The sequence below is a fragment of the Panthera uncia genome, chromosome A2 (assembly GCF_023721935.1).
Source record: "Panthera uncia isolate 11264 chromosome A2, Puncia_PCG_1.0, whole genome shotgun sequence".
In the NCBI taxonomy this organism is placed as follows: Eukaryota; Metazoa; Chordata; class Mammalia; order Carnivora; family Felidae; genus Panthera; species Panthera uncia.
The window spans coordinates 97451484-97478448 of NC_064816.1; the positions used below are offsets into that span (position 1 = coordinate 97451484).

General features: G+C 44.0%; 2 protein-coding genes across 21 annotated transcripts in view; one reads left to right on the forward strand and one right to left on the reverse strand.

The window, feature by feature from the left end:
• Positions 1 to 3672, forward strand: part of GLCCI1 (glucocorticoid induced 1) — a 105393-nt gene extending 101721 nt beyond the window's left edge. The window contains exons 7-8 of the mRNA XM_049641541.1: positions 293 to 413; positions 1566 to 3672. Of these exons, the coding sequence (XP_049497498.1) occupies positions 293 to 413; positions 1566 to 1908 (464 nt within the window). The 3' untranslated portion in view covers positions 1909 to 3672. The remainder of the gene's footprint in view (positions 1 to 292; positions 414 to 1565) is intronic.
• A 16311-nt stretch (positions 3673 to 19983) lies between these two features.
• Positions 19984 to 26965, reverse strand: part of ICA1 (islet cell autoantigen 1) — a 148930-nt gene continuing 141948 nt past the window's right edge. For 16 of the 20 annotated variants that reach the window (XM_049641516.1, XM_049641515.1, XM_049641535.1 and 13 more), the window contains 2 exons: positions 22456 to 22545; positions 19984 to 20260 (listed from right to left, as the gene is read on the reverse strand). In XM_049641516.1, the coding sequence (XP_049497473.1) occupies positions 20136 to 20260; positions 22456 to 22545 (215 nt within the window). In that variant the 3' untranslated portion in view covers positions 19984 to 20135. Of the gene's footprint in view, positions 20261 to 22455; positions 22546 to 23520; positions 23702 to 26965 lie in introns of those variants that run through there. The other 4 variants (XR_007460002.1, XR_007460003.1, XM_049641540.1 and 1 more) reach the window with 2 other exon arrangements.

The window sequence follows — 26965 nt, forward strand, 5'->3', positions numbered from 1 at the left end:
TGTAATTGTTTTCAAGATGATAGCGCTGCTTTATTCAAAATGCAGTTTCTGGACCGAAATATCTTCCTTTTATTTTCTGTGGTATGGCAGATAACTGTTGCATCACATCTTTTATTTCTAAGAAATGTACTACACAAGGGTGTTAGTAATAGCTCTGCAAAAAAGGAAGCTCTGTGGTGGAAGCAGAGGGGCCATAGTGGATAAACTGTGCAAAAGGCTGCTTGTTTGGAAATCAAATTTAATTTAAAAGAGCTTTCAATCACTAGTTAATATAACTGCTTTAAATTTACAGACAGTGGGAGTAGCTCACCGTTACCCAAGTACGCTTCATCTCCCAAACCAAACAACAGCTACATGTTCAAACGGGAGCCCCCAGAGGGATGTGAGCGAGTGAAGGTCTTTGAGGAAATGGCGTAAGTAATGTCTTTTCTATCAGCTGGGATCTGCAAAGCTGTAAAGCTTTTTTTACTGAGACCAGTTGATTACAGATGAATCAACTACTCCATCCAGCTGATAACGTGTCTCAAAACCAAATTATAAAAAGAAAATTGAATAAGCAGAAGGGATCTTAGTGTAGCATTGGAGTCTGTATGCTGGAAATACATAAACTTAATACAGAAACTTGGAAATTCATCCTTACTACCTAAAATATCTATTTTTGATCACTAAGAATTTTCCTCTCAAAACCTCTGTTGATTTAGACGGCTAACAAGGAGTTTAGCGGCAAAGTTAATATCCATGTGTGGCTGGCCTTATGATAGTGATGCCCCAAACCAGAAGGAAACTAACATGTCTCCCTGTAGACGCTATCTAGCATGTGTATTCATTTAATGGAGACAGATTTTTTTTTTCTTTTTGAATTTTCAGTACGCATTAAATTAGAAATTAAAGAAGAGGTTCATGCTGTGAATGCTTGGCAGAGTAGCTCAAAAAAAAAAAAAAAAGACTCTGTGGCTCTTAGACTCACTCATCCCTTTGTCCCAGTGCAAGTGCCTGGGGAAGGCTGCTGTACTCTTGCAACCTGGAAGGGGACAGAGACTGGTCTTGCAGGAGTTGATGGCTAAGTTCTGGGAGTGGGAGGGGAGGAAAGGCTTCAGGACCCTGCTCTGCTGGGCTGTGACCGGCTCTTTGAGAAATTTTCTGATCTGTTGGTAGATGTATAGCAATGCAGAAAAAGGAGGAAATGCTTAAAACCAAATATAGGATTAGGTCATCCCTCTCCCATTGCACTTTTTCTTAACAGAAAAGGTCATTCTAACCTTGCATAATCTTCAGCTATAAAGTAGGAGGTTTTTCCATCTTCCTAAATGATTGAAAGCAAACTAATGATCTTAGAAAAAATTTGCCCAGTCCTTTTGAAGATCCTTTGGTGTCAAAATTCACTCAGTGCTGTGCACATCCGTAGTCTGCCAGCTGACTTGTGCTATGGAAGATGTTTACCCCTCTGTGTACACTTAACTCATTCCCTGCCATTCGCATTGTAGCTGTTGTAGAGAACTCCAGCTAAGTGAGGAAGTTTGGAAGTTGTTAGTGATTATAAATGTCATTTTGTCTTACGGTTTTAGGTCTCGTCAGCCTATCTCAGCCCCTCTCTTTTCATGTCCTGACAAAAACAAGGTTAATTTCATCCCAACCGGATCAGCTTTCTGTCCTGTAAAACTTCTAGGCCCTCTCTTACCTGCCTCCGACCTGATGCTCAAGAACTCTCCTAACTCTGGCCAGAGCTCGGCTCTGGCCACTCTGACCGTCGAGCAGCTCTCCTCCCGGGTTTCCTTTACATCCCTTACTGACGACACCAGCTCCGTGGGCGCCACGGAGGCCTCCGTCCAACAGCCGTCCCAGCAGCAGCTCCTGCAGGAACTGCAGGGTGAGGAACACATCTCTGCTCAGAACTATGTGATCATTTAAAGTGAAGGGGGAGCTGGCCTCTACCCTACCTTCATGGATTAGGAACTAGACCTCAGACATCTTATCTGCATGGAGTGACAAACTTTTTGAACACCACCACCACCAACAGAATACTTATCAGCATCATAAAGTATCTCTTGACACTGATCTTGGCAGGGACGGAACTCCTATTCAGCAGTTTTTGTGGAAAGCAGTAATGCTTGCAAAATGTGTGTGTCATTCAGCATTTTAAGTGGAGACTATGCATTTCATAGTATGTTTGACAGAGTAGTAGTGTGTCCTGTGTTTTGTTCCAAATTCTTCAGTATAAATAAGCTCTATATCAAAAAGTTGCCTGTCTAAATAGAAAAATGTCTTGCTGTGTTTTGTCCTATGGAAAATACTGTACTTCAGGATTATGTTTACAATTGATCCAGGTGTTTGTTTCTAACTTCTGTAATACATACAATGCAAAAAAAATAAATAAATGGCCACAACAGTTGCACAGTGCCCACCCTATGGCCTAGCTTCAGGTACTTCAGTTGAAGTCTAAACTCAGGTAACTTGGAATGTATATCATATTGGGATATTAAATATTTCACAGCTAAAAAGCTAAAGAGGGAACATCACTCTTTTGCCTTTCCTTATTTTCTGCATTTCCCTTTCCTCATTACATTCCACATTCTTAGAATAAGAAGTGCATTCAACCCTAGGAGAACAATAATCCTGGACATGGGTGAACATGAGGAGAACCAGCAAATCTGTGGTGTCTGACATCACTTTTGTCATGCGGTTACAAGTAACACAACTGTTGAATCCACTGTTTCAACATGTGTAGATGTGGCTTTTTTTTTTTTTTTTTAAACAAGTTCAGGTGTTGCTCAGTTAATGACTGTTCTAATGTTGCAAATAAAGCGTCTGATACCAGGCTGTATGTAAACATTCCAATTGTGTGTAATGGGATTTAAAAACAAGAAAGTCTAGGTTTGATTTCCAAACAAGTGAACTTTCCCAGGGGATGATGGAGATTTCGTGTTTATGTTGCCCATCAGGGTCATGAAATGCCATTGTTTTAGCTAAAGGCATATTAATGTTCAGTTTCACTTTTGGAAATGCTTTAATTTGCAGGTTGAAAAATGACACGCTTTTGGTTGTTTTCCTCAAGCACTTGAGGTGTGCGAGTCGCATTTGTGTGGAGAGAGAGCATGCGGGTCTCAGATGCTGTGCACATTAGGAAGCAGGTTCTTTGGTGACTTACATGGCGGTCGCTCACAGCTGCCTCATTGCGTCTCTCCTCACAATATCATGGATAGTTCTGGTGGTATTTTGGATGTGCAAAGTAAAGCCTATACCCAAGTAAGCAGTCTTGAACTCACAGACTTGACCCGAATTCTCAACAGTGTGAAGAGAGCCCTAGATACTCTTGAGTGATCAGTGGAAGAGCCCAGCTCTCAGACTTTGTTTTCTGCGGCACAAAGAGAGTATCCTAAAGCAGAGGGAGGTTTTTGTATTTTTATTCCATTGCTTCAGTTCAGTAAAACACAGAGTTGTTTCATCTGTACCTACTACAGTATATGGCACAGTTTTCTTAACAGTTAGGGGAATAGGTGCCTACAGTTATAGGAACGTTTCAGTTCCTTTCAGTCATTCCTCGGGATTTCTTTGTTTTATTTCCTAAGGAGGGTGAAGAAAGAAGAAGTGATAAAGAAGAAAGCAACACCATTGATTTTTTTTTTTTTTTTAGAAATGGTATATATATATATATATATATATATATATATATATATATATATATGTATGTATATGTTTGTGTGTGTATGTATTCTGTGTATTATTTTTTCATGATTCCAATTATCTTCTTTCCACCAAAGTTTGCAGTAATATTCTCTCCTGAAGGTGCATTCTGGCTCCTTTAAATTAGTCAGTGTTATATTGTAGGAGACTGTCATGGAAAAGGACTCAGTTTACTTTTGCCATTTTCACAGGGGAACCTTTTAAAACAATCTCTTCAGCAGCAGACACCTTTAACCCTAATAATCTCAGGCCTTGATGAAAATACTATATTTTGTAGATTATGGTTAAAGGGAGAAAATTATTCTGTAAGATAAATATGAGCTCCATTAACTTCTGCTATCTGGTTTAGCATTACATAATGTATTGATCTTATGCTCTGCTTTTGTCCAAATAAGATGCAATAGTATCAATATCAATTTCTGAAAGATGGACTGAATGCTTTTTTGGTGATGAAATCTGATGTACGATATTTATAGTGACATGTGCTTTTATTTTCTCATGAGAAACTAAATATTAATTGTGTTGTACATTTGTTCTTAGCATATATTAAAGTTCCGAACCAAATGTGTTAAAGCTTATGCTTTGCCATGTAAATTTCCCAGAAGTTGTTGAGCTCAAATGTATCCTACATCCAGCTGTAGAAATTTGTCAGAAATTGTTTAAATTTTGTACATAGTTGTACTGTTTAATTCTAGCCACTGCGCTGAACAGTATTCGAGTTACCATACAATATGGCTTTACACAAGGAAATGTGTGGCTTTTGTTTTGTATTTTTTCAGTATAGAAGTTCCTGTGTCTTATTTAAATAAAGTTATTAGTAAAACCAGAATAGTTCACCTATGTTTTTTGGAAAGACTGGTTCGTAAGCACCTTGCCCAACAGAGATACACTTAGGTCAGGGTGATGGCAGTATCTGGTGCTCACTGAATTCCTGACCTGTATCTCTGGTGCTGGAGGGACTCTGACCGGATCAGATTTCCACAGCCTGGTTTCCTCTTGACATGTCATTTACACACTTTCCATCACACAGTAAGAAGCTGGATGTCTAAAGTTCCAAGTCTTTGTACCGCTCCCAACTGTGTGAGCACCTCAAATAGAGAAGACACTGCCCTTACATTTTTATTCTATACCTAAGAATTTTTTATGGGAGTAATTCTTTTTATTGTTTTTTATTTTTTTGTTTATTTATTTTTGAGAGACAGAGAGATAGCAAGTGGGGGAAGGGCAGAGAGAGAGGAAGACAAAGAATCTGAAGCAGGTTCCAGGCTCTGAGCTGGCAGCACAGAGCCCAATGCGGGGCTTGAACTCACAGACCACGAGATCATGACCTGAGGAAGTTGGACAGTTAATCAACTGAGCCACCCAGGTACCCCAAAGTCATTTTTTTTTAAGTCCACTGACATCACCTCAAAGGAAGTTGTGTGTTTCTTACAAAGAAAACTGCAGCAAAAAATTTTAAATTGTTTACTCTTTTTATTTAGGTTTAGATTTGGGATAAGAGGGAGAAAACCTTAACAGAACAAAGGAGTTGTTGATGTTATGCCCAGTTATCCAGATAGGGTCATGATAGGCCTCATGGTGGCCTGAGAGCAAAACAGACTACTTTGAGAAATAATTTGCCAGCAGTCTTCTTCATTTCCGAAGCATATCTCCTTAAAGAGGTTGGTAAGATTTTACCTTTAAATTTAGCTTAAAAATGTGTAATTAGCTATGTTTTGGGCTGAAGAAAAAGTAAAATATAACTTTTCAATGGTGATGTTTATCAACAGTTTTCTTGAAGATGATACATAACTTGGGCAGGAAACGATCTATCCGAGGTTAAAAGTCCCACTGCAGGTGACTGTGAAGGAGAAAGTGGAATTCTCAGCTCCGTCTCTGCTTGACTTGATCATATAAGCTTAATATAAACAGCCCTGAGAAACAGGTCAGTATTGCAAATTAAAAAAACAAAACAAAACAAAACCCAAACCTAAGGAACAAGGAGAGAGGGGAATTAGGTCTAGATCTAAGTTTTAGCCTTGTGCTAGCTAAAAATAATCACTTGAAGTTTATTCATGAATATTTCAAAATAAATGTTTGCTCCCACCCCTTCCATCTCTGAAGTTCCATTATCCCTACATGTTCCCAGCAGCTCCTACCTTCTACCCCCGCTTGAAACTCACAAGTCTTTTTTTCCCCTCTACATACCTTTGGTAAACTCAGGGCTTTTGGGAACTCAGGAGCTTTGTATGAGTCCCTTAATTCACACCTGGAGTCACAACCTAGCATTACAGTTCCAGTTGTCTTGGGGGCATCTCCTCTCAGACTTACTGTCTTATCTCAGCTTCACAGATTGAATGGAATGAAGAAGTCTTGTCCCGCGTTGTACTAAATCAGAATACATCCCAATTCTTCCTTTTTCCCTGAAGACAACTGCAGTTCTGTGTTCTGAAGTTTTCTCCACCTACCTCTCTCACATTTGCCTCTCTGTCTTCCTATTTATCTCACTAAATTTCAAGCTGCAGATCAGACCGTATGTCTTGTGGATGAATTTCTTTTGAAATGGGATTCTGATGGCAGGGAAGCAAGATCATTTAGTATGCTAGATTTCCAGTAACCCCTATAGCTGTAGACCAGGGGTCGGCCAGCTAGTGCCTATAGCCAGATGTGCTGCAGGCCTATTTTTGTGAATAAAATTTACGGAACAAACCCACACTCATTTGTTTATGTATTGCCTATGGCTATTTTGCAGGACAGTGGCAGAGTTAAGTAGTTTCAATGGAGACAGTCTGGCCCACAATGTCTAAGATAATATTTTACTGTCTGGTCCTTTACAGAAAAAAATGTACCAACCTTTGACATAGGCCAGAGAGCAAACTGGGTTTGGGTAACTTGTATCATACACACGGTTGTTTTAAAAATATGTCCATAAATCTTTTGATACTCCTCTTTGAGAGGTAGAGCTTCATTTTCCTCCCCTTGAAGTTTGGGCTGGACTTGCTTAGAAATGGAATCCAGCAGTGATGGGCTGTCACTTCTGAGATTAGGCTGTAAAAGGACAGGCTTCTGTCTTGGGCGTGCACTCTCCTGGATCACTTGCTATGGGAGAAGCTCTATTGTGAGGAGACCGAGGCAGTCTTTGCTGAGAGAGGCCCACATGGCAAGTAGCTATGGCTGGCAGCTAACGCTGAGGCTCCCCAGCCCACAGCCATGTGGGTGAGCTTGGAAGCAGATCCTTCAGCCCCAGTGGAGCCTTGGGATCACTGCAGCCCCAGCCAACAGCTTGTCTGCTACCTCATTAGAGACCTTGAACCGGACCTGCTAAATCCTAGGTTCCTCACACTCAGAAACCGTGTGGGACAAGCTGTTTGTTGTTCTAAGGTGCTGAGTTTAGGGGTAATTTGTTACATAGGATTATACAGCTAATACAATAAAGAGCTGCCCTGCCTGCCTCTCCCCTGCCCCCCAACACGTACCCATTACTGCCAGCAAGATCACCCAGGGTCTTGTGCCATCCTGCCCCCACCCCGGGTCCAGAAAACGAGGCTTGCCTTTTTGGAATGAACACTTCTTGAAGAAAGCTCTGTGGGACTAGGTCGAACACAAAGCTTTCTCATACAGAATTTTGTTACCTGAACCACCCACAGGGTAAGTCTACAGTATGTGCCTAAAAGTTATCTTGTCCGGTATTAAACCATCTTACCTACAACAACTAATTGGGGGGAGAAATTAGACTCTCGCAGAAAAGTGTTTGCTGTGGAAAATGATGCAAAAAGAGGCGGGATAGGTGATCAGTTTTCAAAGCTGGAAAAAAAAAAAGAAACAAAATCTCAGAAAATGAGAAATATTTCTACCTCAAATGTCTTGGTTTCTATCCTTAACAGGAGGCTGGTGACCCATTGGTTCTAAAATGGCCTATTCCATTTCACAGGCATTTGTGTCTCTCAAAAAAGAGGAGGAAATTTTTTTCAAAGATTCCAGATCAGTTGGGTGACGGCCCCTCCCATTTAAAACAGCCATTTTCTTAACACTAAGAATTTGAATAATTAGATCACTTTTCCTACAAAAGATTTTCTGATAACAAGGAATGGGTCCCCTTTCACACTATAAATTCTACTCAACTCTTGGCATCAGCTTCAAGCATGACTTTGATGACATTCCTTTAGCCAGAATTGGGTAAGGTCCCGTAGGCAATGGATGTTATTTCAAACCACTGTCTGGAAGCAAGCGGGATAAAAGGTGGATGTAGGGCTCCATAAGGACCTGCCAAATGGGGAGAAGGGTTCATGCAGAAAGGGCAAACCATTTCTCAGGTTTTCTATTCCACTTTGTAAAGGAAAAAAGGGTTATACTCCAGGGACAGAAGTTAACAAAGGACACCGCTCATGTGCTGCAGTAAACAGCCTACCATTTTTCATATGGACTGAAATCAAGGCAAACAAGGTAATCTTAACTCACTCTCAATCTGACTGTTTGATTATAGTCAAAAACCTGGTGTGGTCTCTCCTGCTTCCCTTTCCTGTGACCACCCTGGGAGCTATTGTATGGAGAACCCTGACCCTTTCTCCTGATAGCTCCCCTAAGTCCATGACCATTGCAGCAGGTCCTGCTGGAAGACAGTCAAGGGGTAGGAAGGACAGAAGATGGTTACACCTGGGAAATGGGGCCTGTGGGGAAGTGGGGGAGAGTGCTGAGGCGAGCTTTCACAACATTCATAGGTCCTTTTGAAATATCTGATTTTTTTTTTCTGACAATGATTATGCATTCCTTTTCTAATGTTTCATAAAAGAAGTCAAGGAAGCAACTTAATCTTCTTCTGCAATTGTTGGCATTCCTCTTCCTTCTGCTCATACCGCCTTCTCACCAACCATCCATCATGCAGTATGTGGCAGAAAGCAGATATGACCGAACTGACTGCTTTTCATATTCCCCAACAGAAAGACAAGGTGAAAGTCAAAGAGAAGTGATCAACATGAAAATAAATGTTTAACCTCACAAGTAATCAAAGCATGCAAATTAAAACAACAATTGGTTGCCTTAAAATTGGCAAAGATGAAAAAGAAGGGTGATATTCAGTGCTAAGGGGTGGTGGGGATATGGTCACTCTCATATCTGGTCTTAGAAGAGTAAGTTAGTATACTTTTTGAGCAAGAACCTGGCAGCACTTACACCAAGTGGCAAAAAGCAGGTCACAAACCAGAGTGATCTCTTGGTTTTGTAAAAATATATATATGTGAGTTAAAAAAAAAAAAAGACATGAAGAATGTACAAAAATTAATAGTGGTTATGCTTGGGTTGTGGATATTTGTCTTTAACATTTGCATTTATGTTTTTCTAAGTTTTCTTAGAAATGTTATAATTTGAGAGAAAATGCATATTAATTTCCAGTTATCAAGGGAGGGGGAAAATGTAGGGAGGAAAGTAGGATATGGCAGGAAAAGATTTAGTTTTAACAGAAATGAGCAGATCTCTTAAAATCAAGGTGGCTTGAGAAGAGGCTTGGTAGAGCAAACTCTGGTTCAGTGGAATTATCCAAATGTACGTACAGTTTCATGCCCTTTTCACTTTCCCATTTAAAAAAAAAAAAAAAGGTCCCAACACCATCATACTCAGGTACACAAGATTAAATTATTTAAGCCTAGAATGGCATTTAGGGAAGTCTGGAGTTGTGGTTCAGAGGACAGAGCATTCCTTGGAGTGTGGCCCATACTAAGAGCCCTATACTCAGTTGAGATGGATTTATGAAGTGGGCACCAGAAAGCCCAGAAATCTGTCCTGTCATTTACACTTCTTGAAAATTGAAGCCTCACTTAGAAAATTGAAAAGGACCTTCTGCCCCACGCAAACTATAGAAACCTGAAAGTGGTCAAGAGACTGTTCTTGAATGTGATTCCTATTTCTCAGTACACTCTTTATTGAGGTATATTTAATCTAGTTTTACAGAGCTTGACTGAAGTGGGTGCATGTGATGGAGGTTGACCAGAACTTGGATTAGAGAAGACTGGGGATCAAAGCCCTGGACAAGCTGCAGTGGATGCCTTGGCTTGAGGATCACCAGCGCAGAATTTGACTCCTGTTCGTCTTTGAATTTGTAGCTGGCATAATCCAGTGGGGCAGGAAGCAACTTGGGGATTCAGACATTTGCTTATTTCTCCTTCTTGGTAAGTGTCTCCCCCATTCACCAAACTGAGCCTCAGCCCTTTGCCATTTGTCATTTCTGTCAGCTGGCAGGCCACACCTGGTAGAACCATGTCCCTCCCGCATGTCAGAAGACAGAGGCAGTGTGGCATAAGGGACTATGGTCCAGGTCTGGCCATCAGACAAGAATGAGTGACAACCCTGTGAATCTGGGAGTCTTTGTAAAATAGCGATAATGATTATTCTTCTGCTTTTGCCACAACAAAAGAACCTAGGCTGAAGGGCCTAAATGATAGAAATGTATTTCTCACAGTTCCTGGAGGCTCAAAGTCCTAGATCAAGGTCTAGCAATATTTGGGTTTCTAGGAAGGACTTTTCTGGTTTGGAGACAGCCGCTTTGTCATGGCCTTTGACATGGTTTTTCCTCTGTCTCTTCTTCTGACACTATCCTATCGGATGAGGCCGCATGCACTCTTAGGACCTCATTTTACCTTAATTACCTCTCAAAGCCCTACATGCCCAAAATCACTGGGTCATATACCTTAAAAGGATAAATGTTAAGGTATATGAATTGTAATGCAAAAAATAAACTCAACATGCCAAAAAATCCTACTCTGTAGGATAATTAAGAGGGTGAAAGGGACTTGTGTGCACATAGCACAGTGCCTGGCATAGAGCACCCCATGGATAAAATAGTCCATGTAGGGTCAGAAAATGTGAAGGTTGTAAAGCCATAAACCTGGTTCCACAAGCCTCGAATCCTGTCTCCAACTTCCTCAAGGACGTTCACTGCATGGCTCTACTTCTTCCTCTGCTGTTCACAATCTGCCATCTTCATCTTTCCTCGCCTTCGGCAGGTGGGTCAGGCAGGCACCCACCACCCTGGCTACCATGTAAGCAGCCCGCGTGTATGCCTCTGACCTTGTTCTCCCACAGACCTCCATGCCTTTCCTGTTCCCTGTGCTGCCGTGTGCCCAGCTCTCCCCGCCTGCCCACATCCAGAAGGCAAGGCCAGAAGGACATGACACTTCAGGCTTCAGCCCGGGCCCACTCCCGTCTTTTCCAGGTGCTTTGTCTTTAACCACGGGCCTGGTTTATAGGGCAGAAAAACCAGCCTGTTTGGCTCCAGGCTTCCCTCACCACAGGCTGGCCACTGAAGCCCAGGATGAAGAAGCAAGGCTTTCCCTGGGGCTGGTTGTGAGGGCAGGTAACAGATGGGTAGCAGAATGCAGGTAGCAAGGGCTCGGGGCAGTGTGCTGTCCGGATTTGTTCTCTCCCTGCTAGCTTCTTCCTTTCCAGCTGGAGTCAAAGTTGCAGCTCACCCGGGATGGCAGCTCCTATTGGCAGGATAAAAATACCCCTCAGTTTGACTGCTGAGGCCCATGCATGGCCAACTCAGCCATTAAGGGCAAGGAGAGAGGAAAGAGTACGGAATGCTGGTGACTTCCCTGCAGGGAAAGGTGGCCGTTGGAGCCTCCCGCCCACTTACACGTGGACAATGCAGGCTTCTAGTGCTCAGAGGAAGTTCCAGTCACACCGGTGCCCTCTCCATCAGCATGAAACCTCTTATTAGCATGTTTCTGACTTTTATTGTGCATCGACCCCTTTGAGAATTTATGGAAGCTCTGGACCATTTCCTCAGGAAAAGAAATCCACAGAGGTGCATTTTCACACACACAAAACTACACAGCTCAGAGGATGTACAGAACTCTTGAAGCTAAGAGGTCCATAAATCCCTGGGCCAGAATAGAGTTTATAATAGGGATGAAAGAGTTTATAACACAGCCATCAGAATAGCAATGAACTGTAGGGAGATAATGGAAGCAAGGCTGTTGATATGTCAAGTGCTGTGTCCTGAGAATGCCTTCTGTTTGTGCGGGGGACAGGGGGCCAGCAGATGATGCTCTAAATGTGGTACAGACCCTTGGGGCATCACAGGTCAGGTCCAGAAATACCAGCAAGGAGACACCTCAGACCAAAATCAATAAAAGAGCTCCCTGGGAAGTGGCTGAAAAAGGAAGCTCCAGAGAAGCCCGCCTCTACTGATGAGGCATTTCTAAAATCAATTGCGTCCTCCTTGGGTGGCAGAAGGGTCAGGATACAGGCCCCTGTCGGGGTTGAGGGGTTTCCTGAGCACTTTTGACCAGCTCTCTGTTAGGGCAAATTATAAAAACGTTGCTCGCCCTGCTGTGAAGGCCCGTAGTTCCACCACTGAGATTGTTGCTGGGGGTATGTCCCAGAAGTGGGAAAAGGGGCGTCTCACTGCACCCAGACAGACTCCTGAAGTGCTACAGGAGTGTCCGGCAATAGGAGTAGAGGGGAAAAGGAAGACATGGATCAAGAGCCTGTGGAGCCTCAGAATTCAACTGAAGTTAGTCGTGTCTTCCAGGGAAGCACTGGTTCAGTGAGTATGGTCAGATGCTTGTGAACTCTATATCTTGGCATGTTGAGAACAGTGGGGCCCTCAGTCCGTTTCCTACTAGTTAATTATCGGAAGCCAGGACATAGGTATTATATTAAGGCCGTAAGTTCTATTTTCAGTACAAAGAGTGCAATTGATTAAAGTCCAGATGAGTATCAGCAGCATCAGAGCAGGGATGCTCACAGCTGGCTAAGCAACCTGGACTGCTGCAGGGGTCTGGCTTCTAGCAGCAACCCCCTCCTTCACTGCGTCCTCATCTGTACTTTGTCCCTGCGGCCACCACTCGGTTCCTCAGTACTCAGGAGGCTCCCATCACTTTATAAGTAACTGTGTATTGCTCCTGTTAATTTCAGTATCTATACTTTTGTAATAGACAAATCATTTCGTATCATCCCTAGTTCAGAATCAAAGGAGGGAGAAGCCCATAAACTCTGCTCCTCTCTGGATGAAAAGTTATTCTGCCAGGCCTACCACATGGGTTTCCTTAGGTAGTCAGTTGCGACCAGGTGGTCCTGGGGCTTACAGTGTGACTTACTAGCTAAGACCATGTCCCTCCTTGCAGAATGTGAGTCGGGACTGCTTGGCAGGGGGATATGAGTGTGACTGACAGTTTGAAGATTGCTCTCTTGTCAGTACATTCACGTGGGACTGTTCTCATGTCTCGTAAGGCAGAACTGCCAATAGTACAAGATCTTAGTCTACCAAAAAGAAAACAAAATCCACACACACACACACACACACACACACACACAAACCCTCTTTAATACACATATATTGTTTTTCTTTTGAACAAATTAGATTGTATTGTCCAGTTTCCAAAGTCACCTTTAAAGACCAAGAGCCTTTTTAAGGCAGTAGTAGTGGTGCTCATGAAATATTCTGTCCATACTGTGCCATCTCCTACGCCCTTGCAGTGAGGTATGTGGCTATTTCTAGCCACTGGGCTTTGGAAGGAAGAGAAGTGTGTTTTTCTTTGGATGAAGCGTAGCATAGCCAGTGCGTGACAATGCTCCATTTCTACCTTTCCTCGCTATAGTGACCAAGAGGCTCACACATTGCATGTGATCAGCTGTATGCTGGTGACGCTTCATCAGCATAAGTCCCTGGGGGTTTGTGGAGCAGAGCTCCACTGACCCACATTAGAAACAGAGCATGAGTGAGGAAGGAAGAAAACTTCCTGGTTATAAGCCACTGAGATTTCTTGGTGATTATTGCCAAAGCATAGCCTGGCCTGTCCTGACTTACTCACAGACAGATCTAGGAGACATCACAGGAGGACACCACCGTGAATAGAGTTGATCTTCTGTGGACCTTCCAGCTGATCAGACTTCCAACTCTGCAAACCTAATGAGTCTCTCTGCTTCCCTGGTTATTTTAAGGGCTCTCCTACCACATGGAAAGTACAACATCCCTTTGTGCAAGATCCAGATTCCAATTTCTTCTTTCTCTTCTTGAACAATCATATTTATTGAGGCTTAATTTACATATGTAAAATTCATCCTGTTTAGTGTAGGGTTCCGTGGGATTCGGGTAAGTGCATATGGTAGTGTAGCCACCAATACAATTTGTAGGAGAGCTCCAACCAGTATCCACCCCGGCCCACCTCCAATTTCCTTGTGCCTCTTTGGAGTCCAGCCCTCCCCCAACCACAGCCCTTGGCAACTACTGATCTAAGGCCCATCCTTTTAGGTTTGTGTTTTCCAAAATGGCATACAAATGGAACCACACAGTATGTAGCCTTTAAAGCAGAAAACCTTTTTATTTTGGAGTACTTACAGATTGACAGAAAAGTTGCAAAGATAGTACAGAGTTCCTCACCCAGCTTCTGCTAATGTTAACATCTTACATAGCTAGAGTATTTTGACATAGTAGTCAAAATTAGGAAATTAACATTAGCACGATACTATCAACGAAACTATAGACTTTTTTTTGGATTTCATCCATTTTCCCACTAATAGTCTTTTTCTGTTCCATGATCCCAAATGGCATTTGGTCGTCATGTCTCCTTAATTTCCTCCCATCTGTGGTGGTTTCTTGGTCTTGTTTTTCATGACCTTGACACTTTTGAGCTACACTGGTCAGGCATTTTGTAGAATGTCACTCAATTTGAGTTTGTTTGATGTTTTTCTTATGACTAGACCAGGTTATGAGTTTTGGAAAGAATACTACAGAGATGAAGTTCCCTGTCCATTGCATCATATCAGGGGTACATGATAGCAACATGAATCATCCTGTTGTATGGGTCAAGAGTTGCCTCCTGTTCACAGCTAAATAATATCTCACTGGATGCATGTACCACAGTTTTTCATTCTCCAGGAGAAGGATATTTAAGTTACTAGTTTTTGAAGATTATGAGTAAAGCTGTTACTAACATTCACATAGAAGTTTTTGTGTGAACATGTATCTTTTCTTCTCTAGGGTGAATTCCTAAGCGTGGCATCGCCAGGTTGTATGGTAGGTAAGTGTGTATTTAACCTGATGTTAAACTGCCAAACTTTTCCAAACTGGTCCCACTCTGCTTTCCCCTCAACAGTGTGTAAGAGTTCTAGTTGCTCCGCATCCCAGTTTCTTGGGATGGTGGTCAGTGCTCTAGGTAATGGTTCATTTTAAAAATACCATTAAGTTTGACAAGTTTTGCAGCATGTCCTTTCTGACTGGCAGGAGAACCCACTTCATTTCTCCTGGTCTCCGCACAGAATTCTATCCAAGTTTATGGAAAAATCAGGGGCAACTTATTTATTAGACTTTCTAGTCCCTTCCTACCTAACACCTTCCTCCATTCCCGTGATACTTAGGAGCAAATTAGTAAGTGATGGGAACAGAAGATGGGGCTTGGAGAGTCTCATGGAAGGTCATGGGGAGAGAGCAGCTTCCCACTCCTACTTCAGCATCCTATACCAAGCGAGTGAACTTCCGTGACATAGTGGCTCCCCTGTGTGCTGCAGTGTGCAAGTGCAGGGCTACATTTTGGGGGCATCAACTCAGTCCTCGTAATGACTCCATGAGGCAGGTGATGCTACTACAGAAGACGACGAAACAAGTGCAGAGGGTTTGTAGTTACAGCTGGCGAAGCCTCAACTTGGGAGGCTTGGCCACAGATTTCTCCAGCTTCAGAACCCAAACTCTTAACATCTGCCCTACACTACTGTCTGGAAGTGCATCTCCCAAAGATGTCAAATAATTGGCCAAAAAAGTGGGGGGGGGGAGAGACAGAGATAAAAAGTTGGGAGGAGAGAAAAGATAGGGGTTCTTAAAGGAATTCTGTGTCTTTGAATTCCTTTCTTCAGCTCTAAGTTTCTAGCAAGCACCTTGAAGAAAAAGAAGCATTGGCCCAGCAGTTAGACAATGTGGGTTCTAATCCCGGTTTCTCACTAAATTATAGTTTTTCTTATATGTCCCTTGGTTTTCTCATCTGGATATCAGCAGGTTGGATGCAGAGAGCTCTGTGGTCCCTTCTGACTTCCTGGAAGTCAGCTATAGGAGAGCCACACATAGGCATCCTCACTGGGCTGCCTAGAACACCAAGCCTTCTAGTCCCAGGGCTGGCAGTGGCCTCACAACGGACTTCTGGAAAACATTCCAGTTCTTTCAGCCACCTTGCTCCATACCCCCTGTGTCCTCAAGGTCATTCCGATGGAATCTGGAGTGGATCACCACCGCATTTTCCTGCCCAGGATCTATTCCCTATTCCTCTGGTATTAGCAGCACAGCCTTCCTTTGAGGAACCATCCTTTCTCCATCCCAGTCCTTAAGAGTCAGGTTCCAGGGACAGGCACATGAGAAGCTGGGGATATAGCCTATTTCCCATCCCCACCCACCTTGATCCCAGTGGCTGACTGGAGACTGGGCATAGGATCCAAAGCACGCTCAATTCCAAGACTTTGGCTGGAGATACTGGTGGCCATGTTTCCTCCTTATGAGAAGTCTGTTAGGATGAAGGAACACAGAGAGAATCAAAGCTGGGAGCTAAAGACAGGGGAATTGCCGAGAACACTACCTGACCTCTAGATCCAGCTGTGCCTGAAGCATGTGCCTGGACCTTTCAGTTACCTGAGCAAATAAATCCACCCTCATTTTTTTTTTGTTGTTGTTTAAATAAGTCTGAGATGAATTAGATTAGGGTTCAGTAATTATGTGGGGTTTTTTGGAGATTTCTGCTTTTCTCATCCATATATGCCCCTTTCTAGGAGTTCCAGAATCTTTGTTTTTTGTTTTGTTTTTTTAATTTGAGGAGGAGGAGGAGGAGGAGGAGGAGAGTAGTAGTAAGTAGTCGTCGTCTCGTCTTTGTCAATTCCAAAAGCCCCATGAAAGACATGGGTTAATGCAGTGTTGGGAAACACACAGCACTGTTGCCACCACCCCTGCCCCATACTTATCACAAACATCACTCATTTATCAGAATTCTTCTCAGTGTAGAATTCTTGGCAGCCAATGCCAATCACTGGAGTTGGCTCCAAGATGAAGTCTATTTTCCAACAAAGCTGAAGAGACCTGCATCACTGCACTGTGTGTGGTGCCAATCAGAGGACTAGAGATGGTCTGAATCAAAGGATTAACTGCCATGGCCTGTCTGGAGGACACCAGTTGATCACAAAGACAGATGCACTTTGACATACTGGGAAAATCAATAGTGCCAATTGTTAGCCGTGAGCCACTGCCAGGGTCGGCCCCTGAGGAGGCGTCTCTCTCGGCAGTGGTAGCTGAGAAAGGGAAGCATGGAGCTCAGCTGGCGGGCTCCTGGAGGTGAAGCATGGGCAGAAAGCATCTTGACCCAAATGGCCAGGCAGCCTCACACGGCCCCTCGGGGGCCTCAGCCCTGGCCCCACACCCAATGTAAACACCTGCCACAGCATGATGGTGAGCCCGTCTACATGCCCACTGGCAACTCACGCCTCCTGGGGATGCCAACTTTGAGCAGACCACGTTTTCTTGGGCATAAGCCTCCAACAAAAAGTTCTAAGTTGGTGCCTTTCTAATTCTGAAGCTGACGGATGCTTTTCTCACTCTCACACAGCTCAAAATCAACCTGACATTTCTAAAATTACATTTTGAAGGCAAGGAATCTATAAAGTGCACCAAAGCCCATGCCAGCTGGGAGAAAAAGAAAAGAGGAAAGAGAAATGTTTCTGGCTCCCTCCCTTACATTTGAATATTCTTTATATATTGGCTGGGGCAGCTCGAGAAGGGAAGGGGCACTTGCAGACCACCTAAAACTGCAGGAAAGTTTTCAAGGAGCAGGTGCTTTCTGAATTTCTCTGAGGGTTCCAGTGCAATTGTGGTTCAGACTGGCCTGGAGACAAGGAATGAAAATGAGGGAGAAGTGAGACAGGGCGTGAAGGGGGTGGGGCACCTTTGTCTTCTTCACACCAGAGACAGTCCTTCCACAGGCGGCTGGCGAGGGGCCTCGAGGTGGGCCCCCAAGGAAGCCCCCTGGCTGGGCGGCACACAGGCCGCTTAAAAGAGAATAAGCCAGCAGCTGCTTCTCCTTAAACTAGAGAGGTGGCCGAGGGGGCTTTGTGCGAGCCAGGATCAAAACACGCCTATCAAGAGGGATCAAGGGCCTGGCCAAGTGGATTGCAGATGGGAATGGGAATTGAATTTTTTTTTTTTTTTTTTTTTAACAAAAATGTAAAGAAAATTCAGAGAGAAAATGCCTCCATGTGCAATTCTGTCCTTTCACTTGTAGCGAAGCCTGTTCAACTACCACAATCATCCTCTGCCCTTCACCCACAGATCAACTTTAAAATGCAACTAAAATGATCCATTCAACTGAGAAGAACCCCACACCCCTTCACCCCCACCCAGTACCCAGCAAGCTAGTTCCCTGAGCCCCCAGCCTGGATGGAGCAAGTCTACCCTCCTGCTTCTCTGCTTCGTCTCCTTACTGCGGTTGCTGTGGGGCTCTCACGGCTGCGAACACACGTGACCCAGGAGGAAACGAGTCCTTAATCTACGTTCCACACAGGGCAGCTCCACTCAGGAATCATTAATCCCGTGCTCACAAGGTGACTCCAGGGTGCTTATTACTAGGGAGACACAGAAGATTTGGGGAAACAGGAACCCCCTTCTCTGGGGTTGCAACACCTTGGGGCAGAGGGAGATGCCTACAAATAGGCCTCAGGGGCCAGGCAGAGCACCAAGGGTGTGCTTATCATGAAACGGGGGAAGGGCAGGCAGGAGATGAGGGGTGGTTCCTCCTAGGAAAACTGTGGGCTATGCTTGAAGGAAGTGCGATCTGAGGGGCGGGTAGGGGTGTGATGGCAGCCAGGGGTAAGGGGACAGGGGCATCCCAGGGGGAGTGTGCAGCAAATGCACAGGCCCAGCATGGAGAGGGAGGGCTTCTGGTGCAGCAAGCTTTTCTGTGTATGTGTGGGATGAGGCGGGGAGGCTGTGTGGAGCGGAGAGGGGAGAGCCTAGGGCTGTATCCCTGTATCCTCAAAGACCATGCATGCCAGGCTGAAAAGTCACCAAATGAGATTCTTACAAATGAGACTCTGTGGACAGTTTATGCCGGCCAAGACATGAGCAGAGCTGCTCCAGCCACAGAACACGCTGAGTCCCGGCCCCCTTTCGCCTTCAGGTCTCTTCTTGAGCAGTGGAGGAGGAGGAGGAGGAAGATGCCTTCCAGTCCCCCAGGGCCATCTTGCAGAGGACAGTGGCTACTGCTGGACCAGGTCCTTCCCTGAGGGCACACTGCAGAGCCAAGAAGCCGCATTCCTGTGTTGGGGGAAGTGGCCAAAGGAGACCCTTCCAAAGCCAGAGACTGAGGCTACAAGAATGCAGCAGAGCCCAGCTGGGCAGAGAGGACCAATTCCAGGATAATCATCAACGCTACTCCTCTCAGGGCCACTGGCTCACTGACAGGGGTGTGTGGCCTCTCAGCATACCACAGGTGACACAGGGAGGGGAGGAGAGGTGCCAGCCCTGGGGACTCAACACCCGTGAAGTGTCTGAACCACTTACATGCCCACATGCAAAACTTGCTCCTATCTCTCCCCAAGCCAACAAAAGTCCATGCCTTCCTCTCCTGCACTGTATGTGGGATGCATGGGATCTCGTCAGTAGTTTCATGCAGTTGGGGCTCGTCTTTGTTCTCCTCATCTGTCCCTCTCCAGCCTCAATGTCCATGGTACCTCCCCACTGAGTCCCCACAACAGACTCTCTTAATGTGTTTTTGCATGTCAAATATCTCTGCCATTTAATTAAAAAAAAAAAAAACAGTTAATATCACAAAGGACTCCAGAAATACATGCTTTTGAATTCCAGCCACAGAGAAGACAAGAGGAGACACTGGCATCTGCAGATATGGCTGCTTTCCATAAGAAAGGTTTGTGCAGTGAGACCAGCCCAGCTCCTCAGCCCATGTGAGAACACACACCCCACCACACAAGGGCTGAGGGACAGTGTCTTTGGTTGGCTGGGGCTTCATCCAGAGCTCATTGGAAGGTGGCTTGGCAAGAAGGGGAAGTCTTCCTGCAGCCCCCTTACGAGGGCAACAAAGGCAGGGAGTACATGAGGAGGCATTTAAGCTTTGCTAGCCTCCCGCCGCCTCTTAGGCTATAGGACTCGTTACTGCAACCTAACACAGAATAGGTTGATGATTTGAACTTGGATCTCACAGTAGCCCAGTGACACATCAGCAGCCATAATGTGGACGTCAGCAGGAGAGCGGCCAGCCGGAAAATTGCTCCTAGACAATCGTGTATTGTTAGATCCACATAGAGAATACATTCAAACCCTTTATACCAAATAAGAGTAAATAATTATACCAATATAAACAGGGCCTCTGACCCTTTCATTTTATTAAAATGGCACGTAAATATGAAAACAGCATACTGATCACTTCATACGTCTGCGTGTCCCCAGGTGTGTGGCCGAGGAGTGGCACGAGGGCTCCCTCCGAGAGGCTGCAGACTCATGCATTGAGCAATTCATGTTCTTTATCGGTTTTCCCAATAGCATCAGGATTTGACAGTGGGTCGAGGTCAGCAAAGAGGCTGAACCAGGCAGTCAGGTCTGAGGAGGCAGCCTTGGCAGGTTCTGGGGAGAGAACAGGCAACATGAATACACGTACCTTCCAAAGGCCCACCTCTGCCATGCTGCATACAGGTGGGTCCAGGCTCATCTGGAAAAGGGAGGATACTGCTCAGTCAGACGAATCCTATTACACTCTGTCTCTAAAACTAGCTAGGGGATTCCACATATCCCTGTTGGCTATCGGAGAAACATTTCTAAACCATGGCCTGAAGCTCAGTGAAGAACAAGCCCAGTGTTAATCCACACCTGCATCCCCATCCCAGCGGATGGCACGGCCCAACAAGTTGCCTAAAACTTCAGACGGTGCTGCTTCAACACAAGTAGGAAATATCACTGTGATTTCAGAAATCGAATGAATGGCTGAGGATGCATGGTGCCTTCCAGTGTCCACTGGAGCAATCTTTTTGAATCTGCTGGGTCAAGGGAAGTATGATGGTCACTCTTTTCAGGCTTTAGAGCATCAGGCTGAGAGGAGGGTTTCTCCTTTCTCAGGGTCACTGCCCTCATCCACCATCTCCTGTTAGAGGGAGGAGGCCTTTGACATGCCTCCCTTCCTCCCCCCTCACACCCCTCCCACTTCACCATCTATGGATGCTCCCTTCAACTGTTCTTTAACTGAACCACCTGCCCTAACTTCCCGAATGCCACAATTACAGAGCCAAATTATTTTCCAGATGAGGAGAGTATTTTCAAAAGAGTGCCTCATGCAAGTGATTTCTACACAAGTTGGGGCCTCTTTATATAAATCATTCCACATGAGGATCGAAGTTCATTGGCTTGGACGACCCAGGCTTTTTTCCCCTTCCCCAACAGGTGGGAGTATCAAAAGCACGAAGAAAACGTCTGACAGGTTATCCTTCTAGCTGAGAGCAACAAGGAATGTGCTTGCCATCTGGCTGGAAGAGTCTCAGAAAATACTGGTGGGACAGGCTGCCACAAGGTTATGCCAGAGGAACAGGACAGTGGTTATGGGCTTATCCTACAGCAACAAGGCCTTTGGTCTTTTCACGAAAATGGCACTGAAATGTTAAGATAAGGTGCCAATCATGGTATAGTTCTGATTCCTGTCTTTTGTTTTTCCCCATAATCTCTCATAGGTATATTACTTTATCATGAGATAATCAACACATCCATTACAGAGATAAAATGACTACAAGCAATGCTCACTGGCAAGAGGCAAGTTATTGTGTAACATTAATTGATCTCCATGTACAATCAACCTGCAGAACACTTGGCTTAGTTTGATACGATAAACTGAGACCAAAGAGATCTCAATATAGGTTGGCTGGGGAGTGGAGTGGGGAATAATTTTTAAAAAGGGAGTAACCAACTCAACGTTTAGTCATGTAGGAGTCCACACAGCAAACTGTATGGGGCAAGACTGATTTAAAGAGGATTAGCCATCTCGATTCTTGATAGGGAATATCAAGATCTCTTAAAGAGATCTCCAGCAAAAATACACTACATCACTACATCCACTTCCTCTTTTCCTCCTAACCTCCCAAAGGTGTAGGGCGGCCTCAGAGGGTAGCTGTGGCCTTGCTAGGAGGAGTCAGGTGACTGTACTTTGGTGCAGCCCTCACCTTCCCTAGACCTCTACTGCCAGAGTTTGGGAAACCAGGTGCAACTGTTTGCACAATACCTACAAGAACATCCTGGGAATGCTTCTGGATGATAAAGACACTCCCTGCAACTTCCTGTGGTTAACACGGAAAGTGGCTGATGACCAAAGGGAGAGACAGCTGCAAATACAGAGATCTTCAGTCAAGCACAGGTTCTCTTTGGGGACCTGTCTCAGAAAAGAACAGTCCCACAAGCTTGAAAGGCCCTCCTCTGACAGCTAAGTAAACCTGGCTCTTTGTTAGGTGGAGGCAATGGTAGTTTCAGTAAAAGACAGCAAACTTCACTGGCCTTTCCTACCTTGCTGGAACCATTCAATCTTGGTCAGCACACAATCACATGGGGAGAGGTTATTTGGTTCCTCCTCCTTTGGTTTAATAAGGGGAATTATTAGTTGGGACACTGGGCCAGAATAAAAGAACATAATTCCTAGGATCATGTAAAACTCTCCACCCTTGTAGCCCATGCTTTGTACCCTAGGTGCTCAAATAAAATTAGTAAAGAAAAGACAGAAAATAGTGTTAGGCTAGTTGAAAGGAAGGCAATTGTCATTTCCAGGGAATAAAACACTATATTACCTTTCATTGCAGGGCTGTTGTCATTTGGACTGCTTGCCTGTGGTGCTGGCCATGGAGTAGGAGGAGGATTGACATTGTTCTCTGACCAGCCTAATGTTCAAAACCAGAGGTTGTTAGGTCGAGGGAAGAACAGGCACACTGCCCTACCAGGCACTGGGCACACACACGGTCTCACCCATAGTGGCCTCCAAAGAAAGGGAAAAGGGTGACAAGACCCTTCTGCCATGTTCTTCATACCTGGGGTATATTTTATGGGACAGTATATATATATATATATATATATATATATATATATATATATATATAATTATACCTAATTCATAAGTATGGAAAATTAGGGAAAAAATTGGATTTTGGAAAAAAAAATTGTGAAATTGTTAACGTTGAAACTTTTTTTTTTTTTTTTTTTTTTTTTTTAGCTCTATGCCCATTTTTCTTCTCAAGTAACATCATTTCATGGTCACACCAAAGATTATCCATAGCATTCCAAGGAAATCAAGTGCCTTGTTTTTCTGTCATAAATGGAGAAAGCTTAAAAAAAAAAAAAAGTGAACAATAGTAAATATAGTGATACAACTAATAAACTGTGGGTCTTCTCCACTTCATTATGATCCAGCTGATTTATTTTGTATCCAGCTAATCTGAGAAGTTTAGTTAATACAGATAAATAAATGGTAGTCTAGTCCAAGTTTATGAGGGGAAAGAAAGCCCCCTCCCCCAATTTGCTGCCATGTCCTTACAATGGCACTTGGCTTGTGTAACCCAACATTCTGTAATGCCCCCTGTGCTCTTCCTGCTTCTAATGTAAACTTAACATCCGGCAGTCCTGCTTGGGGAGAGGCACACCTAGTTTCCCTAGATGTTTTGGTATGGCTAGATGTTTTGGCATGGCTCACATTTAATTTAGAACTTTACCATATACTCCTTTGCACATCTGCTTTAATTCTTGGTATGTTTAAGTCCTGTCTTCTTAGTGAGAGAAGAAATTCCTTCTTCAATGTGCTCCAAAATACCTAATGCAGCATAGGAAGGTGTTTGTGGACTAAGTCCATTCTTGATTCTCACCATGAAACACAGACCATCAGATGATGTATCACTGTCGGGTCCATCATTGTTAAAATTGTATCCTTTTACTGGGATGCTCTGCTTACAGTGTTTTCTCTGGAAAAGGTTTTGTCTCCTATAAGGCCCTCATAAGACAACATGTTTGGATGGCACAGTTCAGCTGGGGCAGTGAAACCAATTTCTGGAGCAAGAAAAGTCAATGAGTATATGCCACAAAAATGATAGCATTTAATGCTGCTCATTTCCCCTGCCACTAGTCTAAGATGTGTAATAGGAGATGTCATTAGCAACTCTTACTCTGTTTATTAGTTTGCAATTTTGTGTCACCTCCTAGAGTTGTGAGCCTCTTGGAGATAGGACCATGTATTAATCATCTTTACATCCTGTACTGTGCTGCCTGGCACACAATGGCTGTTGAATTAGGATAAACTTTTAGGGAATAGTCTTAAACCATAAGAAGTACATTATAAAGCATTATTTTAAGATACAGCAAAGCAATGCTTGGCATAGTAGATGCTATAATACTCACTGGCTGAATTATTTCATTTTAGACAAGTGACATACAGACTTCTCCGAGAAGACTAACCAATGACAAATAAAACAGGAGGCCTTTGACCTATTTATTGGTTCTAAAACAATGCAAACATATAGAGGGTTTTTAAAAGTATTATTCATTGGAAAGGTACTTGAATATGTAGTTAACATAATTCATAAGCCATCAAAAGCACCAGATTTTGAGGGAGCTTTCTAGGATAATGGAAATGTTCTAACACTGGACTATAGTGTTAATTGCACAATATAAATTTACCAGAAATCCTTGAACCATTCTTTTACAGTGGCTGGTTTTTATGGTATGTAAATTACAGTTCAAAAAAAGCAGTTTTAAGAAATGACCAGTATTCAGTGTAATCCAGGAGTAACACAACCTCCCTAGTTCCTAGATAACTGGCCCATGAGCATTCCTTTTAAACGCAAATCACATAAAACAGTGGCAAATGTGGAAAGTTAAAATCGTGATTCCATAAGTATGCCAAATAAAGCTGAAAGAGGTAGAATGTAACTGGGTGACTTTTACCCTTTTCCCCTACAATCCTCTCCCCAACACCAAATGTACTCAAGACCCACCTGTGCTCAGCAGAGCCCACGGACCCTTCCCCGCACCCCCAGCAAGGCTGGCCTTAACCTCTTAAGAGTAGTGGTTCTCAAAGTGTGGTGCCCACACCAGCAGCATGGGTATCACCTGTAAGCTGGCTAGAAATGCAAGTTCCCAGGGCCAACCCTGACCCAGTGAATCAGAATCCCTAGGGGTAAAGCCCAGGAAACTGTTTTAACAACTCCCCAGTGATTATAAATGCAAGTTTGGGAAGCACTGTTATAGGCGGTCTCCAAGGAGGCTGCACAAGGGTCACTATCTCCATCAGGATCAGGTCATCTTGGTTGAGGCCAGAGCCAGACAAAGGCAGAGGCTCTCCTAGGAAACAGAGGGGTCTGTCTCAGAACCCTACTTCCTCAGGTCCTGCAGCTTTAAGCTCTTCAGTTCTGTCAAGCTCTCTGAGTTCAAGGAGATCCACACATTCAGAGAGAACCTGAACCGACCCAGAGCAAAGCCAAATCAGAGGTACAGAAGTCAACCCTCCCTGGTTTCTATATGCTATTCAATACAGTGGGAACTCAATGAGATAATTTTTCGCATTTCAAAAATATGCACAACAGTCATTTTTTTTAAATGGCTGCAGAGAACACTCAAAAAGCGAGGCAGGTTGGAAGCATTGTATTTTTTAGAGTATAAAATGGAACACATTCCTAAAGGAGGCAGAAATAAATCTACACGTCAAAGCCGAGCTCCCCTCACTTTATGTAATGGGCATGTTCCCGAAAAGTTATAAATAAATAAAATGTCTGTATATCAAATCATATTTTAAAAGTACCAGAAATATAAATCATTTTTCAAGCCTATTGGATTATAATGGCATATTCCTTTATAAAGACAATACATGTCTGTTAATTGGATTCATTTGTAACTGTGGGTTTTGGAATATTGCTCACCTAAACACTCATGATCATACAGGCAACATCTAGAATCTATGGATTTGGGGGCTTCTCTGGAGCAGAGGAAACGAAGGACGATGAGTCTGATGACATCCCCTCATTGGAGTCTAAGATGATGGGGACAACATACCTCAGAGTTTTCACAAAGACACAGGCTGTCTCTATTCTCTTGTCCCACAGTGTGGAGCAGAAGCAACAGCCAGTCTGCCAAGTCATATTGTTCCCTCAGAACAGCTATTAAGCAGAAGTCTAACGCACTTATGTGCATGAGGGGGAGAAAATAGTATGGCTGGGACACTGGCTAAAACAGAAAGAAAAGAAAATATAAACTCAGCTGCAATGTCACCCTCACTCATATCACTTTGGGAATTATTTAGGGGAGGGGTGCAATGAGGGTAATTATGGATGGAATGCCAAGCCAGATTTCAAATGTCTTGGCTTCTGTCAGGAAAAAAAAATGCTATTTAAAGAGAACTTCGTGTAGCTAATATTCCTGTAATTGCCATCAACTCTTCTCTAGTTGGTGTTAGCTGGCTGAGGCGTTTTTAACATGAAGGTGTGGCTAGAAAGATGTCTCCCCATCTCAGAGTAATTGTGTCAGGAGAGGGTGGTGAAGGGTGGGGGCCGCAGAGCAAGAGCTGAGAGCTCTGTGAGCAAAATGATTATCCTAGCTCACAGTTCCTTTGATATGTCAACTGTGCTACCCATTTGCAGGAAACACATATAAAATTTTATTGGAGCAATCCTGCCCCCTTTACTTACATAAGGGAAAATATAAATCAGCCAGAAATAACACTGGCCAGCTAGAGCAGCAAGTGAAGCCAAAATAACACCATCCAGAGGAGCACTTTACCATGAATGTAATTTCACTAGCTGGGAGAGCAAAAGCCCAGGCTGGGTTGATGATCATAGCGTGGGGGGGCTCTGGGGTGGGGTTGGCAGGGAAAGGGAAAGTGGGAACACCACAGCCATGGTGGCCAAGCACCACCCAGCCATCCATATTTCCCGTACTGAGCCCCAGTTTCCATCTCTGCAAAGGGTGGGTAAAAATTCCTGCCTCATAGGTGGTTGTTGTTGAATAAGATAGGATCTTGTAGGTGAAACGAGAGAGTAGAGAGGCTAGAGAGCAGGCCATCAATAAATCTAAGCCGAAACTGAATTTTAGTCCAGCTCAGCAAGCACGAGGAACAACCCCTGAGATTAGCTGAGGGTTGTTTTCTTTTAATCTAGTGATTCAATGTCTGCTGCTCTCTCCCTCCCTTCTTGTCATCCCTCCATCCACTCAGTCTTTTTTGAACATCTACTGTATTCCAGGCACTCAGCCATGTTCTGGAAATATGATGGTGAGCAACACAAACATGGGCCCTGCCCATGACAACCAAAAGCAAGAGACAGA